The sequence below is a fragment of the Bos mutus genome, chromosome 14 (assembly GCF_027580195.1).
Source record: "Bos mutus isolate GX-2022 chromosome 14, NWIPB_WYAK_1.1, whole genome shotgun sequence".
NCBI classification, from domain to species: domain Eukaryota; kingdom Metazoa; phylum Chordata; class Mammalia; order Artiodactyla; family Bovidae; genus Bos; species Bos mutus.
Window position 1 is genome coordinate 61,057,974 of NC_091630.1, and position 17,850 is coordinate 61,075,823.

The 17,850-nt window shown below is 44.7% G+C and overlaps 1 protein-coding gene across 5 annotated transcripts in view; it reads left to right on the forward strand.

The window, feature by feature from the left end:
* The first annotated feature begins 16,060 nt into the window (after nucleotides 1-16,060).
* PCMTD1 (protein-L-isoaspartate (D-aspartate) O-methyltransferase domain containing 1) overlaps nucleotides 16,061-17,850 on the forward strand; it is a 49,864-nt gene continuing 48,074 nt past the window's right edge. For 3 of the 5 annotated variants that reach the window (XM_070382411.1, XM_070382415.1, XM_070382414.1), the window contains exon 1: nucleotides 16,134-16,272. Coding sequence is in view for 1 of the 5 variants with exons in the window: in XM_070382413.1 (XP_070238514.1) it covers nucleotides 16,068-16,272 (205 nt within the window). In the remaining 4 variants the exon portion in view is untranslated. Of the gene's footprint in view, nucleotides 16,273-17,850 lie in introns of all 5 variants that reach the window. The other 2 variants (XM_070382413.1, XM_070382412.1) reach the window with 2 other exon arrangements.

Here is a 17,850-nt window from a genome sequence, read left to right on the forward strand (position 1 = left end):
CAGAAACGGATTCATAGACACAGAGAAAGGACTTGTGGTTGCCAAGGGGGAGGGGGTGTGGGGCAGGGACGCACCGGGCATTCATGATGAGCAGACAGAAACTTTTATATACAGAATGGATAAACAACAAGGCCCTACTCTATAGCACTGCTGCTGCTGCTGCTGCTAAGTCGCTTCAGTTGTGTCCGACTCTGTGCGACCCCATAGACGGCAGCTCACCAGGCTCCCCGGTCCCTGGGATTCTCCAGGCAAGAACACTGGAGTGGGTTGCCATTTCCTTCTCCAATGCGTGAAAGTGGAAAGTGAAAGTGAAGTCGCTCAGTTGTGTCCAACTCCTAGCGACCCCATGGACTGCAGCCCACCAGGCTCCTCCGTCCATGGGATTTTCCAGGAAGAGTACTGGAGTGGGGTGCCATTGCCTTCTCCGACTCTATAGCACAGGGAACTATATTCGATATCTTATGACAAACCATGAGGAAAAAGAGTATGAAAAAAATATATATATGTATGTGTGTGTAACTGACTCACTTGGCTATATAGAAGAAATTAACAGCATTGTAAGTCAACTATACTTGAATAAAATAAATTAAAAAATAAAGAATGTTAGATAATGGGAAAAAAATGGATTTCATGGTTCCTTCACCTAACTCCTTCTACCACATCTCACACACATACACACACACACACACGATAGAGGTTTGAAATTTAAAAATATATATTTTTATAAGTTTTCCTTTTGGAATTCTTGGAGGATATACTTCGGAATCACAAAGTATATCCAATAGAAGCTATTAATCTCATTGCAAGTAAAATAAACTACACCAATAAATCTGTATTTCTAGGATAGTTTCTACCTGGTTAAATATTTGCATAATCCAGGAACTGGAATAAATATTCAGAACTGGAGGTCAAGCTTTTTCTGTTCTTATCTATTTCCTCATTCCCCCAAGTAATGACATGCTGCTAAAATTTACAGAAAGAAAAAGCAGAAGGCAATCAGTACATTTTAAAGGTAACTTCATATTTTGATCCATGAATGTAAAATGTTTCACAAATATATTCTTAGCAAGGAGGCTGTTCTAATTCGTGGGTTATCAGCATTCATTTCTCTTAGTGTAAATCATTCTTTTTCCCGTCTTTTTAAAACTTAATAAAAAGCGACTTAAGAAGGCAGAACTAATTAGGCAACACGTGTGACCACTGAACTTAGTGGCCAGAACTCCTGAGTAAAATCACCCACAGCCTGCAGGCGCTCACAGCGTCTGGGCCCTCCTGCTGTTTCATTTAACAGCCCCTCTGTCACCCCCACTTGCTACCGCCTCTGCGCATCTTCTCTCTCTCCTCAGATTATTTTATTTTTTATCTAATTCATATATATTTTAATATGAATGATCTACGATGACCTTTCTTTCTTTTTTTCTTTATTGCCACTCCACAAGTGGGATCTTAGTTTGCTGACCAGGGATCGAACCAGCTCGCCTCACATTGGAAGCTTAGAGTCTTAATCACTCAGCTGCCAGGGAAGTCTCTCAGACTGTGTTAAAGCAGGGAGGGGTCACAACTTCTCTCTCCCACACAGTGGGATGCTGCGGTTGCTGTGAGCCCCTGCCTTTCACACACACTTCTTACCATCTGTTATTTTCCTGAATTAATCCTTCTAACAAGGGAAGGATGGTCTCACCTTACTAGAACAAAAGAAACTGTAAAGACTCTGTTATGATATAGTGGAAGACAGAAAGATGATTTTTTCTTTTTCACTAAAAGGCATTTCTTTACTTTAGGAAAAAAATATTTCAAGGAAAGAAATATTGACTTTTTCATTAGTACATTCCTTCTTGTTTTCAAAGAGGGTGCTGGGCTATGACACATGGTGACTTTGAGCATTTTGAAAAGGCCAGAGCTTTCACAATCCATCAACAGAACCCAACGTCCTTGTGTGTAACCACCTACTGGCCCATGGGCTTATCTGAAAAGGCACGACTTGGAAGGAATGTTGAAATTTAAAAGGCCATTGTCCTTGGTATAGACAACGACTTCCTAGAATTCAACAGTCCTATTTCCTGTCATTTTCATCTTTGGGAAAGTCATGATTTCTGTGAGATGTGACATTTATTTATGGTACTTTTAAAAAGTGTTTGATATGAGCTATTTTCTAATAATTACATAAGGACAAAGTTAGAGGTTGAACCTCAGGTAAATTTACCCACAAACACACCCACATTTATCGATTCAAAAAAAGCGCAAAACACTTTTTCATGTACTATTATATAACTTATGGCTAAAAACATTTATCTTCAAAGCATGATCCATCATGAATTTTTTTTCTTATTTTTGATACAACAAGTTAAAACACTGTTGGACTGTCTTTCATGCTGATTGCAAAGCAATGAACAAAATCCCAATGTACAAAATTGTACTCACTGCATAGATCCAAATGACTGATGATTGGAATGCATGCACCTCAGTTGTTTGAAGCTTCTCAGTCAATTACAAAACAGATGAAGAATTCAGGACTCTAACATGAAATTAAGGAGTAGGTGAGAAATGCTAAATAAAGGAATCTGCTCCTATTCAAAGAACATTTTGCACATTTTGTAAAAATGTGCTGCGTTTTATAAAAATCTAGCATCACTGTTCCTAAGTCCTTTTTTCTCATCTCATCTAAAATGGCAAAGAATGAAAAACTTCAGGTACTTTATTCAATTAAACTGTGATATATTTTAAAAGTTCTGAGTTTGAAATTTAATAAGGGACTAGACCCTATTTCTCAAAACTCTGATCCTCAAACCACCTGCATCAGAGTTATCTGAGTTGTATTTTTCTCTTAAGGCCTTCAGCTCATTGGATAATGCCAACCTACCTTGTGGAGGGTACTCTGCTTTCCTCAAAGCCTACTGACTTAAATGTTCATCCCATCTTAAAAATACCTTCACAGCAGCATCTAGACTGCTGGCCAAATATGTAGAAACAATGATCCAGGCACTTGACATTTACAATTAACCACCACACAATGGGAAAATAACACTGAATTGATACATGCTTTGTCAATGTAGTAATATTTCCCTTTTCAATAGAATGTTAGAGTTGGAAATATGTTTAAAAATGAAGCGTCTTGACATCAGAGATGCTCAGATCACAGTTGACAACAATCAGAATCACAGAGAGCTGTGTCCTTCAGTTATCTGCTGCTTCCCCAATGACAGACACAATCCTGGCACTCAAGGATGAATTAGTGAATTGCTAACACATACAGCACCACCACGTGTCAGGCGCTGTTTCTTCACAAGCATCATTAAATCCTCATGACTGTTTTGGGACATGGGTCCTCTGTGACCCCAGTCTACAGATGAGGAAGCAAAGGCGTGGAGACACTGAGGACCACACCCAAGCTCAAGTTGCTGCAGGAAGCAGAGCCAACACTCACATCAGCCACTGTGACGCCTGCGTACATTTGCTGAACTGACTAATCTAGCAGTCCTGTGAGCCCTCAGAGTCCCAGAGGAGCACAGCTCCCTGTGTTGTTCAGAGCCCCTCCTTTGGCCTTCTGCAAGGGAGGGAAGTAGTCCCAGCAAATACCAGCTCTTCCCCCAAATTCTCCCTCTTGCCTCTTCAATCCCACCCAGAATTCCACCCCAGGCATCCTTCACGCTGCCTGGGGTGGGTGACTTGTTAGTGTTGGGAGAACTCACTTCATAGCATCTGGTCAGTCCTTGGGGAAATGTTCTAGCACTGCTTTTAGGATCTGACAGTCCTTGACGTGTGTTTTATAGTTTACTATTTTGAGTTCTCTGCAAAGCCCAGAGAATAGTGAAAGTTGTATGGATTTAATATCATGGTGTCTTAGCAAGGCTTACAAGACCCGTGGTTCAGTGTTAAATTGAAAGTTCTGTGAAAAAGACATTATTTCATCTTATTTATTTAATTCTGTCTGCAAAATGTGAAATACTTCTTCTCTACTTATTTATTCCCAACTTAATTAGGGTCCCAGAGTCAACTCCTATTTATAGAGGTGTTTTCTCGAACCAGAGTAGACACCTAGGGATCCCTACAGAATGAGATCCTAAAGGGCTTTTGATGAACCTTGATAGCAGAATTAACTCACATGCATCAACTGGGAGAAAAATGCTAAGCATAAGAGCTGTGAGATGTTTTATTCAAGGTCTTATTGAGAACTATGGGCTTCCTTGGTGGTTTAGATTGTAAAGAATCTGCCTGCAGTGCAGGAGACCTGGGTCTGACCCCTGGGTTGGGAAGATCCCCTGGAGAAGGGAATGACAACCCATTCCAGTGTTCTTGCCTGGAGAATCCCATGGACAGAGGAGCCTGGTGGCCTACAGTTGATGAGGTCACAAAGAGTCAGACACAATCGAGCAACTAACACACACACACACACACACACACACACACACACACACGCACATTGAGAAATGTAGCCTGGGAGGCAACCTCTCAGGAGCTCTGAGAAGTTGTTCCAAAGAGTGGGAGTGGGAGTGGGAGGTGAGTTTATTCATCCTTTCGGCTGGGGATTATATGCAGGCAAGTCTACATCGCAGTAAAAGGTTACTGGCAGTCACAAAGGTATCTTAAGTTAATGATTTTAGTTCTTTTCTCTGATGGGAAGATGCAAAACTCTGGGTTCATCACCATTCTTCCTGAGACACACACTTTACTTTCTAGTGGCCTGTTTTTCTCATGCCATCGCCTTAAGCCCCTCTGGCTGAAGCAGAGGGCACAGGCCTGCAGTGCGTCAGTCCCGGCACAGGCTGGGTGCTAAGCCAGGTCTCCAAGCTCCATTTAAACCAGGCTTGCTTAGAACTTGGATTAAGACCCCAAGACAGTACAAATGCCGTCTCAAGAAGACAGGCAAAGGCCCTCTCAATTAGCTTGCCATGGGCCCCAGGTGGGCAAGTCCTCGTTCTCAGACAGGAGGAAGGTGAAGTGCAGGGGCTCCATTCTGGGATAAAGGGGAAGGCGGATTTGAGATGCTCGAGGTGAACTGATTGCTCAAACAGCCTCTGACCAAGTCCTGGTACACTTGTTTCCTGTGTTTCGGGAGAAGAGATGCTGTGGGCTACATTCCTTTGGAGGAAATTACAGAAAAGTGTTAAGTAGTTAAACAATAAAACAAAACAACAGAATCTCTCAGTTCTTGCAGCCACAGATGTACTGGCACAAAGAAGGGCATGTGGTCGGCCGTGGAACACTGTTTCCACTGAATGATGCTGTGAGCTTGTTAGAAATGCAAACCCACGAGGCCCATTGAGAGCGTCTAAATCAGAATCCCCAGGGATGGAGCCTGCCAAGCTTCAGCTTGTGCTGCTGGAAAACATAACTTGTTTTGCACCAGGAGGCAGGAGAGTGGATAGTGGTGAACACCAGCCACCCTCACTGAGCCAGCCTGCTGCAGGCACTGCCCGGCTTCCAGACACAGAAAGATAAAAGGCCAAACAAGTGCCTGTGTGCACAGAGCTCACCTTCCATAGCCATTTCCCAGAGGTGCTAGTGGTAAAGAACCCCCCTGCCAAGACCCCCTGGCAAGACATCCCTATCCCAGTATTAAGGCCTGGAAAATCCCACTGACAGAGGAGCCCAGTGGACTGTGGTCAATAGGGTTGAAAAGAGTCGGCCATGACTAAGTGACTTAGCACGCATGCACGCACCTTCTAGAAGGGTGAGTTTCATAAATGCATAAACGGCTCAGTTTCCCATGAGGATGAGAGCTACAGTGAGAATAAATCAGGGTCATAGGGTAGAGAGTGACGAGCACAGCCTTGAGGGAACCCAGCCCTGAGAAGTGGACATTTGGATGAGAAATGAGATGGCAAATGAGACAGTAAACTGTAAGCTGCACAGAATGTGCTATGCTCTGTGTGTCCACAATAATTATGATTATTAAGATTCGGGGGAGCAGATACACATAATTAATAAAAGAAGACTTTCTGAATTATGTAAAACCTGAATCAGGCATTTTGCCCGCCCTGCAAGACATTCTTAGAGGTTAAAGGAATTTATTCATAGAAATTGAAACCTGGAGTGACTGGAGGTGCAAACGCCTGAGAACAGCTTAAGTCACCCCTGGAGGGTCAGCAAGTGTGGAATAAAACCAGGAAGCAGGTCCACTGGACCCACAGAACAGGAGCAGGAAATCCTGCAACAGACTGACCCAGCTGGCTAAAGCTCTCCACAATTCTAAATAAAGAGATATTCAAAGTTCATTTAGAAGAGCCAATTCAAGCCCATTAAACTATGGTATGCAAAATTTGTGGCAAGAAATTATGCATGCTTGAACTGTAAACTACACAATCCTCATTCTCTAGTCATTCTTCTCATTAAGTCCTTTTTTGAGTCTATGTTTATAAAGTCCTGCTTCCCTGGTGGCTCAGAGGATAAAGCATCTGCCTGCAATGCAGGAGACCCGGGTTTGATCCCTGGGTTGGGAAGATCCCCTGGAGAAGGAAATGGCAACCCACTCCAGTATTCTTGCCTGGAGAATCCCATGGACAGAGGAGCCTGACAGGCTACAGTCCCCGGGGTTGCAAAGAGTCGGATAGGACTGAGCGACTTCACTTTCACTTATAAAGTCCCAGGTGGAAGAACGCTTCTAATTTCACTATCATTACAATTGTATTACAAATATTAAAAAACGATAACAACCTTGAGAGGTCGCAGAGGTTGTAAAGTGGGAAGGGAAGAGGTAAAGGGTCAGTGGAAGGGAGTACGAGGCTGCAACAGGAGACGAGGGCTGACACAGATGGTCCTAAAGACGGAAATGGTAGTAGGAGACATAAATGCAAAAGGGTAAACGCAGGGGAGCAGGAGCAGTGAGGTAAGTGAACCATCTCCACATCTGCTGTCGGAAGAGAAGAGTGTCTGCATGTGACACAGCAGTTAACCTGTGACTTTAGAAAAAGAAATGAGTGTCCTAAGCATTTTTAAAGGAGTAGTGAGGAGAGTGGGTCAGGGATAAGGAAGGATGGGTGAAGGAACTGTTGATGGTTTCAGTTCTATAGCAAGATTTGGCTTTTATTCATCATGACACGTGACTTTGATACAATTGAAAAATGCAAATTATAAAAGCCTTTCCAGGGACCATTATAGATGAATCCCTGGGTGAGTAGGATCTGATGATGAACTTCAGGGCGGCTGCCACGCTCGGATGCTCACAGCAAATGAGGTGCAGTTCTGGATTCAGACTGCCATCTTCTTTGTGTCCTCACATGGCAGGCAGGAGGGCTGAGGGAGCTCTGGGCTTCCCTGGTGGCTCAGATGGTGAAGAATCTGCCTGCAATGTGGGAGACCAGGGTTCAATCCCTGGGTCGGGAAGATCCCTTGGAGAAGGAAAATTCTTGCCTGGGAAATTCCATGGATAGAGGAGCCCGGCAAGCTACAGTCCATGGGGTCACAAAGAGTTGAACATGACTGTCTAACACTTCACTTCTTCATTAGCTAAGTTTGGGGCAATACATATACATTTATGCTGAGTGCATTTCTGTTTCATGACTTTTATTATTCTGTTCTCAGACTGAAAGCATCTTGAGTCATATTTTCGATTTTTTTTTTCTTGTCTGCTGCTGGTTATTTTACCTTTTCAGTGGCAAACAAAACTTTAAACTCTCTTGCCTCTGAGAACTGGGCCTAGGGTCCTCAGAAGAGTAGCTGTTACTAGAATTGTGGTTTAGTGTGAAGGAAGTGGCTTCCTATTTGAGAGCACATTTCTCAGCTTCATAACACAGCAGTAAACAGGATTCCTGGGCTTCTGGCTTGAATATCTAGCAGGGAGACTTTTCACACTCATATTCTGCTCTTTTTTCTTGGAAAATTACTGTCCCCCGCCCACAACCTTTGCCAGTAGCTTGAGCCGTGCGAGTAATTCTGGCCAGCAAGTTGGATTATTCATCTGCTGGCGTTAGTGAGCTGAAGAGCTCTCTTTCCCCATGGTAAGGGCTGTGCAGAGCACATGTTGATTTGGTGGGGTCTGGAGTGCTGAGCCAGCCCACTGAGGACAGCGACCTAGAGTTCACCTGCTGGACCTGTGTCCTGGGAGCCAGTGCAGTGTTGTGTTGTAAGAGCGGCCCAGTCTCCCCAGTGCAGCTTGAGAGTAGTACAGGGTTTTGTCAGGGAGCCACACAGTGTCTCCTCCAAATATGCACACTTGACCCTGAGAGGGTTCTCTACTAATAACCATAATGGGAGGACAGTTGTCACCTGGGATGGCCACAAGCAGACCAGGATGTATGGTCATCTTCAGTCTGTGGCCTGAGAATGTCTGACCACCAGACAGCTGCCCAGTAACATTCTCCAGTGGTATACTGGAATGCAGTTCAAACTGCAGCAGATGGTGCAATTTTAGAGCCTAAGTTAAAACAAATATTCTTTCCTAGTCAAGTGAATTTTGGGTGTGAGCTCATAATCTCTGGAACTACTGAGAAATTTCAATTTGAACTACACTTTCAGATCTCCTGTGTCTATAAAGGGGCTTCCTTGGTGGCTCATTGGTAAAGAATCTGCCTGCAATGCAGAAGCCACAGGAAATGAGGGTTTGATCTCTGGTTAGGGAAGATCCCCTGGAGGAGGGCATGGCAATCCACTCCAGTATTCTTCCCTGGAGAATCCCATGGACAGAGGACCTAGCAGGCTACAGTCCATGGGGTCGCAAAGAGTCGGACACAACTGAAGAACTTAGCATGTGTGCATATGTCCATGAAGATGAAACATTCTGCGTTCTTGGTGAGGTCAAATCCTTGAGGTGGCTCTCCTGGTTGGGGGCCGTCATCTCACAGTGCTTACTGCTAAGATGCCCATTGTCCCCACTCGTGTGGACCCTTCACTCCTGGAGGTTCTACTGAGTCTATTCTACCCTACAGACATGAGAAAACTTAGTGAAGCTGGAAACGTCAAGAGTAAAAGACCAGCCTCTCTAGCTATACTGTGCATCCATTTCCTCCGAGGTCTTGTCCCCTGCTTGGTAAAAAAGCTTTTGTTTTGTTTTGCTGCTCACTGGACCCAGGTCATCTGTTTCATTCCCATCTGGGGAATGAATGAAAGTTAGCTTGGGGCCTAACTGTTATGCACACAAAGTCATCCTTCTGTCCTGCCAACAACTTCATCTCTTCAACAAAGTGAGGAGCCATGTGACTTGGCTACCTGCTTAAACAGATCAAGGGAAAAGGAAAAGGTGCAGAATAAAAATATAAACCAGAATCAGAGATGTATTTCATCTTTCAGCCATTTAAGCAGAAATTGAAGGAAGCTCAGAAAACAGAAAGCCCTCCTCCTGTAACCTTCTGTTGGGGCTTACTACTGAGGTTGAAGTCCTCTGTGATTAGAACTCTGTTAGTTAATTCCTTTGTAAGGATTCTAGCTTTTTTCAACAGTTGTCTTGGTAAATATACTCCTGGAAGGAAACCAAGTTGATTTTTGTATGTGAAGCATCTTGATGTGAATCCCTTTATAGTAAGTTTTTTCGAACACAGTGCTAGTTCTGGGACCAACAGGACATATCATGGAGAAGCAGAGGGAATATCAGGTTAAAAGATCACACAGTGGGGGAAGGTGTGGACAAGACCAGGGAGGCGTCCACTCTGGGTCCTCCCAGTCTCAGGCAGTGTGAAGGACCAGGTAGAGGAGAAGAGCTGAGGTGCTGCTTGTGTTATGTGCTGGTTTGTGTCACATCCTGGCAGGGGGCAGTGGGAGCCATGTGATCCAAGCACCTGTGCTTTTGGACTGCCTCCGTCACCTAACCGTGACCTTCAGATTGGGCTACACTGAATACTTGTCCAGAGTGTTTGAGGTGGACCAGACTCTGTAAATACCTCCTAGAAAAAGCATAGAATTTAAATCACGTTCTGATTTATCTAGCATTTTTGCTAAATGGAATGGTGCTGATAATTATTTAGGCCCAGGCTTTGCTTTAGGATTTTTCACTTAAATTCTCTGTTCTGCCCTAATAATGGATTTGTTGACACAACCCATATTTTCAGTATTATTTTTAGCAAACTATTCCAGTTAATGAGATTTTTAAAAACACTCTGTTCGAAGGCCAGTTGGTTCTAGTCAATTCCTCCTAATTACTGTGTTCAAGATTACCAACCTATTTAGAGCAGGAAGAATCTATAAATACTAGTTACCACTTCACTGCCTAGACTACTCATTGCTATGGTTCAGTTTTGGTCAATAAAGACAGGCTTATTGACCAGGGAATTTATCCTTTTCTTTTCAGAATTCAGATGCCAAGGCTCACACACACACACACACACACACACACACAGTCTGTTTACACTGTGACTCACTGAGGCAAACTCTCAGAAGGATGATAACAAACTCTCACAGCAACAGTGACACACGGTAGACCTCTTAGCTCTGATGGAAGGCTCTGGGGTCACGGGCACATGAAGAAAATGAACTTGGCTCTTTGTTGCTGCGAGAGTCTAATGACACCAAATCCAGCTGCAGTTTACCTGCCAGACTTAGTCCCCTTACCCCTTTGTGCCCTACGTTCAGATAAGATAGTCTCTACTCTTCAGAAGCACACCGTGAACAACCTGTTAATATTTCAGGGTTACTCTGTGTTACCCTTTGTTCTAAAATAACCATTCTCATTACCTTTGCAATGCAAAATTCTCTTAATTTTGGACCTTTTTTTTTTTTTAATGCTAGTATGGGACTCCTGGCTGATACTGTTTTTTTTTAACTTTTCTTGGCTGTACAGCTTCTGGGATCTTAGTTTCCTGACCAGGGATTGAACCAGTGCCCCCTGCACTGGAAGCATGAAGTCTTAGCCAGGGAGATTACTTTCTGAGCCATCAGGGAAGCCCTAATTGGCTATACTTCAGTGCAAAATAAAAAGTTTAACGAAAAAAGGATGAGGGTTAGATTTCTCTTCTCTTAATGTCTAGTGAGCTCTAAAAATGGAACAACTTCCTGTTTCTATTTATTAGTGCCTGACTGCCCACAGTAGAAAAGATGGTGAAAACTTGTCTCCTTGCAGAAAGGACAGGAAAGAGCTGTAAGTTTTCATGGAAATAGAGTATCTAAAATGCTATTTTTGTCAACAAAAATATCTTCACTATATTATGTTAGTAACTTAAAATATATAAACCTACGATATAAAGTTAGATTATGGCAATTTCTTCCCTAAACTTCTTAACCACATAATGATACTTGAGTTCCAGAAAGCAGCCTGTTTTGCTAATTTTGAAACTAAAATTAAATGTAAGTATTTGTCATAAGGAAATGATTCTAACTTCTGTACTTTAAACTATTAGAGAGGGGGCAAAATCTGATATGTGGAGCGAAGACAGGTTCCAAGGAAAGTGAAAAAGGCTAAGATAACTATACAGTCATTAAATAATTATCAATTGTTTAAGATAAAGCAATTTATGTCATCACTTCAAAATAGTTATTTCATCTATTTAAGTGTATATGGTAATAAACTATTTTATTCATCAACATCTTAGATCCATGACATAAAAACATATGAGCATAAATACAGCAATCTCTCAAATGATTTTAGAAATAAAATTTGCTCCTTAACTTGGCTGACACTTGCCCTTTTTATCTTATTCTTATTTTCACTGAATCTATTGATTTACTTATTAATAAATGGATACTACACATCACTTTAAAAACCATCTGGCCAACTTAATATTACATAGTATACAACTGGAGTGGTAGGCATATGCAACAAGATAAGTAATCCTGCTGCTGCTGCTGCTGCTAAGTCGCTTCAGTCGTGTTCGACTCTGTGCGACCCCATAGATGGCAGCCCACCAGGCTCCCCCATCCCTGGGATTCTCCAGGCAAGAACACTGGAGTGGGTTGCCATTTCCTTCTCAATGCATAAAAGTGAAAAGTGAAAGTGAAGTTGCTCAGTCGTGTCTGACTCTTAGGGACCCCATGGACTGCAGCCTACCAGGCTCCTCCATCCACAGGATTTTCTAGGCAAGAGTACTGGAGTGGGGTGCCATCGCCTTCTCCTAAGACTTCTCAATTTAGGTGGTCAAGGGGCTAGCTGCATAGCTTTCTTTGAGTTTAAAGACTTCCAAACCAATGGAAAAGAGAAAAAGTGTTGATGTAGGAATCAATAGTCCATTATCAGATAAGTTATTTTCAAGTAAATTCCTGAAAATGTGAGCAAGGAGGCCTAAAACAATCATTTAAATGTCCTTGGCATTTTTATGTATTGTCAGATAGAATGAAAGGCATCTACATATAAAAGCAATGTAACACAGACACATGTTATGGCTTAATATAAGAGATTAAATTTCTAATTAAAATTCATTTCTATTTGGATAGTCTGCACCAACAGGTTTCCTTCTCAATATTAAATACAGCAGAAATTTTGGAAGTGACTTTGGGAGAGTATTTTCTTTTTAATTGCACATACAATTCCTTTATTACTTTGATTTCAATAGTTACTGAATTTGAGAAGCTAAAACCAACTTTTCTGCTTTTTAAGTATTTTGCTATAAATACTTCCGGTGGAGGCAGGTGGGTGGACAGAGCAAGGTATATGTTTTTACATTTGTTGTTTGGTCTCAAAAGAATTAAATTCCTTACTGTTCCAGGTTGTTTTTTTAAAACACTCTCATCATAAAATAACTTTACATAAACTTTGTCTTTTTTTTTTAAACACAGTAAGAAGTTTCAGAAAACACAGACTAGCTTTGAAATGCTGGGAAACTAATGGAGTCTGAAGATCAGCTTGGCATTATGGGTGGATAGTTCGGAGGGAAAAATAAAAAATAAAGAACAGTCACTAAAGGTTGAGGCCCCCAGAAGCAGCAGTGGTGCATGATTCTGGGTGACTTTCCCATTTGGAAAGGATTGTGGGAGAAGTCTTTCCCTTCACACCCTCAGTCACGAATAGTATCTTTGAATGTTAACAAGGTCAACAAAACATCAGATCATAGCTCAAAGGACTGAGAAAGCCTCATGAAGAAACCCTTGGGAAGGTCCATGAACAGTAGGTACAATTTCCTTAGCCATGTGATTTACAAACATTGGGAATACCAGGAATGGAACGTTTTCACCAAAGCAAGTTTTTCCACCCAGTTTCATATGTACGAATTGTATGTAACTTAGGGAGAAAAAAGTACTGAAAAAGTGTATTTTTAAGCTTTCAGCATTGACCAGAATCGCCCAGAGGACTAGTTAGCTTGGGGTGGGGCCCCTTGAATTTGCACTTCTGGGAAGTGCCCTTAAGATTTGATGTCTCTGGGCCCAGACCACATTTTGAGAACCACTAATTTACACAAAGTCTATTTCACTTTTCTACTAGAGGACAGCCACCTAGATAGATTGTCATAGAGAAATCCTTAATTTTGACTATGATGTTTCTTAGAATGTGGAGTTAAGTAGTCTTTAGTGACTATGGTGGGACACAATACCAAGGAGATGCCTTGTAGTAAGTGTTGATGGTTGTAAAGATTGTCACCAAGTTGCCCTTTTACCTCTGTCAGCTCTGAGGCTGTGTTATAGTTCCTCAATTTGTAAACTATATAGATATCATTTCTCAGGAATGTAGGGTTAGATGCTTTCTCCACATTTAAATTTAGTTCTACTCTAGAAAATATTGCCATCTTCCCAACAAACTAAATTCCTGTTTCTTAAAATCAGTATGGAAATGCCACTGTGTTGCCCTTGTTTTTCAGAGAAAAATAAGTACAGTGAGACTAATTCTCTTTTATTAGAGAGGAAGTATTTATTTTATTTTTTTTTTGGGGGGGCGGGGAGAAGGCGATAGACTTGTAACTGTACTGAAAATAGTACAAGGAAATAAAATTGCAGAACAAAACAGTTCCATATTTAGTAGGATTCAGTTCTGGATTTTCCCCAGATATTGCAGGTCAAATGAAAGATAGAAGGAAATTCTTCCAGGCCTCAGACCAGACTTGGCACTCATTATAAATCATAACCAAGGCCCGTTATGCAACAGAAGTGTTTGCAAATGACTAGGTGATTTAAGGTTAATCTGGGCAACCCACAAAGACCTCTAACCCCCAGGTTGAAGAAAACAGGCAACAACTCTTGTCATGACTTTGGGAAATGTGAACTTCTAGGATGGTTACAGTAGTTTGTATTTGGAATTTGATTTTGTTTAATAAGCATTTGTTGAATGCTTTGCCAAGTACAAATTGGCACTTGCCATCTATCTACCTCTACAATGATTAAATCATGAGCCCTTGCAGCTGCTGACCTTCAACATCCCCTGAAAGGAGTTCAGGGTGGAGATTAGGAATGAGGAAACCTGTGCTCTGGGAAGAACGCGTAGAACTGGTCTTCAGATATTTTCAGATTTTATGAGCCTAATTCCTATATCTCCCCATAGCTAGAAAAGTACTAAAAGCATCATTGATGACATCTGCTCCTTGTGATTAGCAGCAAGGCTGCCCAAATGCATATGTACCCCACCTTCACAAAAATTATATGCAATACAAACCTTCACCCCTACCACTTTGGAGTAGTTCTTCAGAGCTACCTCAATTGCTGTCTGTCTCCTGGGCTATAGCTCTCATTTCCCCGAATAAAACTTAACTCACAGTGCTCATGTGGTGCTTTTTCCCCCCTCCAGTCAATGGCCTCATGTGTGCAAATTAGAGGTTTTTGATATCACAAGGCTCCTGGCTACCCAGGGTTCTGTATTCGCAGTGTATTCACTCTGGTTATTTTATGCTTAAAGTTAAAACTGAAGCAACCTGGTGTGAAGAATTAATTTATGAAGGCAAGGGAGCAAGGGTTACTTTCCTGTTTCCAGGGCCAGACCTGCTGCAACTACAAGCCAACAACTCTAGGAATAAACTGTCTTGTGGGAATCTAGATTAGTAAAGTCCAAATAAATTTCTAAATAATTCCAGATGATGGGATAGTTTAAAATCCTACTAGCCATTCAACAATCGTAGAGTATCAGTCTTGCAGGAGACCCTGCACTGGGCGCTGGAGAGCAGCAGAGAACGAAGCGGGCCTGGGTGCAGACTTTGGGGATCACACACCAGTAGGAACGCACACTTACCAGAAGCAAATCATTCACGAAAAGTGCTAACTGGAAGGCATACTCAGACATGGTTTGAAGGTGGAGAACCCTGGGAAGACCCTGAGCTGTCCCCTGATCTGCTGTCTGCTGTCGAACACCTCACCCACAAGAACAGCACTGGGTCCTGTTTGATAATTCGTACTTACTAGCAGTCTTGTTACAAATGACCTGTGGTTAGCTTTCAAGCAATTGCGGAAGAAGAGAAAAAAAGAGGTCAATTACTCTGAGAAATTCCTATAGTAGACTGCAGAAAGTAAACATAGAAAGAAATGGAAAAATCTGAGAAAATGCTGTGGCAGGTGTTTCAGCAGTTTTCCTAACTTGACCATTTTTAGTTACCTAGCCCATGTAGGAGATTTTCGGGTGCTGAAATTCCTGCTTGGTACGGCAGAAAGCGAACCTTGCGAGACTGCCACGTGGGCCCGTCACAGCTGGGACCTGGGGCCGGGCGCCGCAGATGGAGCGATCCTGCAGGAGACCCGGGAGGGCGGCCGCCGGGCCTGCATTCATGCTCCGTCCGCTGCAAATATAGCAAACGGGACAGCAACTGCTCTGCTCGCCTGCGCTCTCGCAGGTTCTCCGCCAACAGCATCTGACTTAAACGGTTCCGTACACGGTCAGCGCGACATCCCGAGCGCCCCAAATAGCTGCTCACCGGGAGGCCCACAACGGAGGCGGCCCGCACGTTCGTAAGGCCCGCAGCCGCGGACAGAGCCCTTCCGCCGGGCAGCCCTCGGTCCGCTCCCGGCGCCGCCTGCCCTGACTGACGTACAGGCGCCCACCCAGCAGCGGGCACCGCAGAGCAGCTGCACCTAGCGCCCAGGTCTCGGTTCTGGGACCGGCCAGGGAGCGCTGGATAGCAGCTGCAACGCGGAAACCGGTTTCCCGGGCTTCCTCTTTCTGAAGCCGCGTCCCGGGACCCTCGAGACCTCGCGTGGTTTGGGTCTGGGGGCGGGGCGACCCGAGGGGCGGCGCCGGATGGAGCGTCCCCGGGCCTTGTTGACATCGGCGTCCTCCCGCCCGCCGCCGTCCGCGCATGCCCGGTAGCCGCCGGCTCCGAGGCCGCGGCGCTCGGGCTTCCCCCACCTGCGTCCCGGCCCCGCCCCTCCCCGGCGGCGGCGGCGGCGGCTGCTGCGGCGGACGTGTTGTTTTGGCGGCGGCGCTGGCTGCTGAGGAGCCAACCGAGACCCAGCGCCTCACCAGCACCGGCTGCGGCGGGCCCACCGACCGCGTCGCCACAGGTAAGGCCTCCGTCGAGGGCTGAGGGCGGGGGCGGGGCCCAAGGGTAGGGTCCGAGGGGCCGGAAGGGGAGATGGAGGCTGCAGGGGTGAGTCCCGGAGGGTGGTCGCTGGCCCGGAGGCTGAGGGGCGTGAGGGAGGTTGGGGGTCGGGTGGGTCAGGGCCCGGGAGTCGAGAAGGGGGCTCGGGGGTCTGTGTCGGGATTCTGGGCCAGGCGGCTGAGGTCGAGGGGGGCCGGAGGCCGGGAGTCGGGTCCGAGCCGCTGAGGTGGTCGAGGGAGCCTGCGGGTGGAGAGAGACGGGTCCGGGGGTCTAAGGAGTCGGAAGGGTCGCGGGGGCTGGGGCTCGGGGCCGGGCTGCCGAGGGGTGTCGAGGGGGCCGGGGGTCTAAGTAATCGGAAGGGTCGCGGGGGCCGGGGTTGGGGGCCGGGGGTCGGGGCCTGGCGGCTGAAGAGGTCGAGGGGACCGGGGCGGGGAGTGGGGGTGGAGGGAGACTGGGGCCCCGGGTTCTAAGGAGTCGGAAGGATCGCGGAGGCCGGGGGTCGGGGCCGGGCTGCTGAGGGGCGTCGAGGGGGCCCGGGGTCTAAGGAGTGGGGAGGCTCGCGGGGCCCGGGGTCGCGCCCGCCGCTGGGCAGTTCCCCGCCCCCGTGACTTTGTTGTTGTCTTGGAGGAGGCGGACCTGCCCGCTGGGGCCAGAGCGGAGGGGAGGGGGTGTTGGGGCTGGAGCGGCGCAGCCTGTTCCCACTTTCGGTTTTGGGGTTGGGCGGTTACTCATGTGAAGTGCGGGCTGGTCCCTAGGGGGTTTCCAGCGCCGGCGTGGAGGGGACCCAGGAACGGGGCAGCAAGGAGGGGAGGATTGTACGAGTCCGCGGCCATCCCCCACCCCAATACTGTGCTTTCATCTGTCTTCTTTAACATTTAGAGAACCTAACTATGTTTTTTAATGTTACTTACTAGAATCATTTGGGTATGGAGGAGGTACAGTTTGTGCCAATAATTTTTTCTCCTAGTTTTTAATTTACCTTTATTACTGAAGTATTACATTCTCTTTGAAGAAAGAAATTTAGCAGCCTAACCATACAGAAAGTCTCCTCCTTCCCCTCACCCACCTCACTCTCACCCATTTCCCCTCCCTCCCTTAATACCCAGAGTGTAACCAGTCTTAAAGTGTGGTGTTCAGCCATTAAGGATTTTTCATTGCATATTAAACTTATTGTAAATCGACTATACTTCAAGCAGACAAAAACGAAAAACAAAATGGGATCATACGTAGCACATAGTTTTTATTGGTCAACAATATCACAATTATTTCTCTTTTTTTTTTTACATACCTTATTCTTTCAATAAACTACAGAGCTATATATGTAAATTTAATAGCTGACCATTGTTATTATTTCTATAATCTTAGCTTTTATTTAGCTTTTAATAAAGTCTACAAAGTGATATTTTGAAACATAATAAAACTAAGAATGTCTGAGGCCAGTTGAGGATACTTACATATTAGAAAATTGAGTAATATGTTTACATAGAACTTAATGGCAGCTTGCAGGAGGCTTGGATGACTTCACAAAGCAGGTTACCGA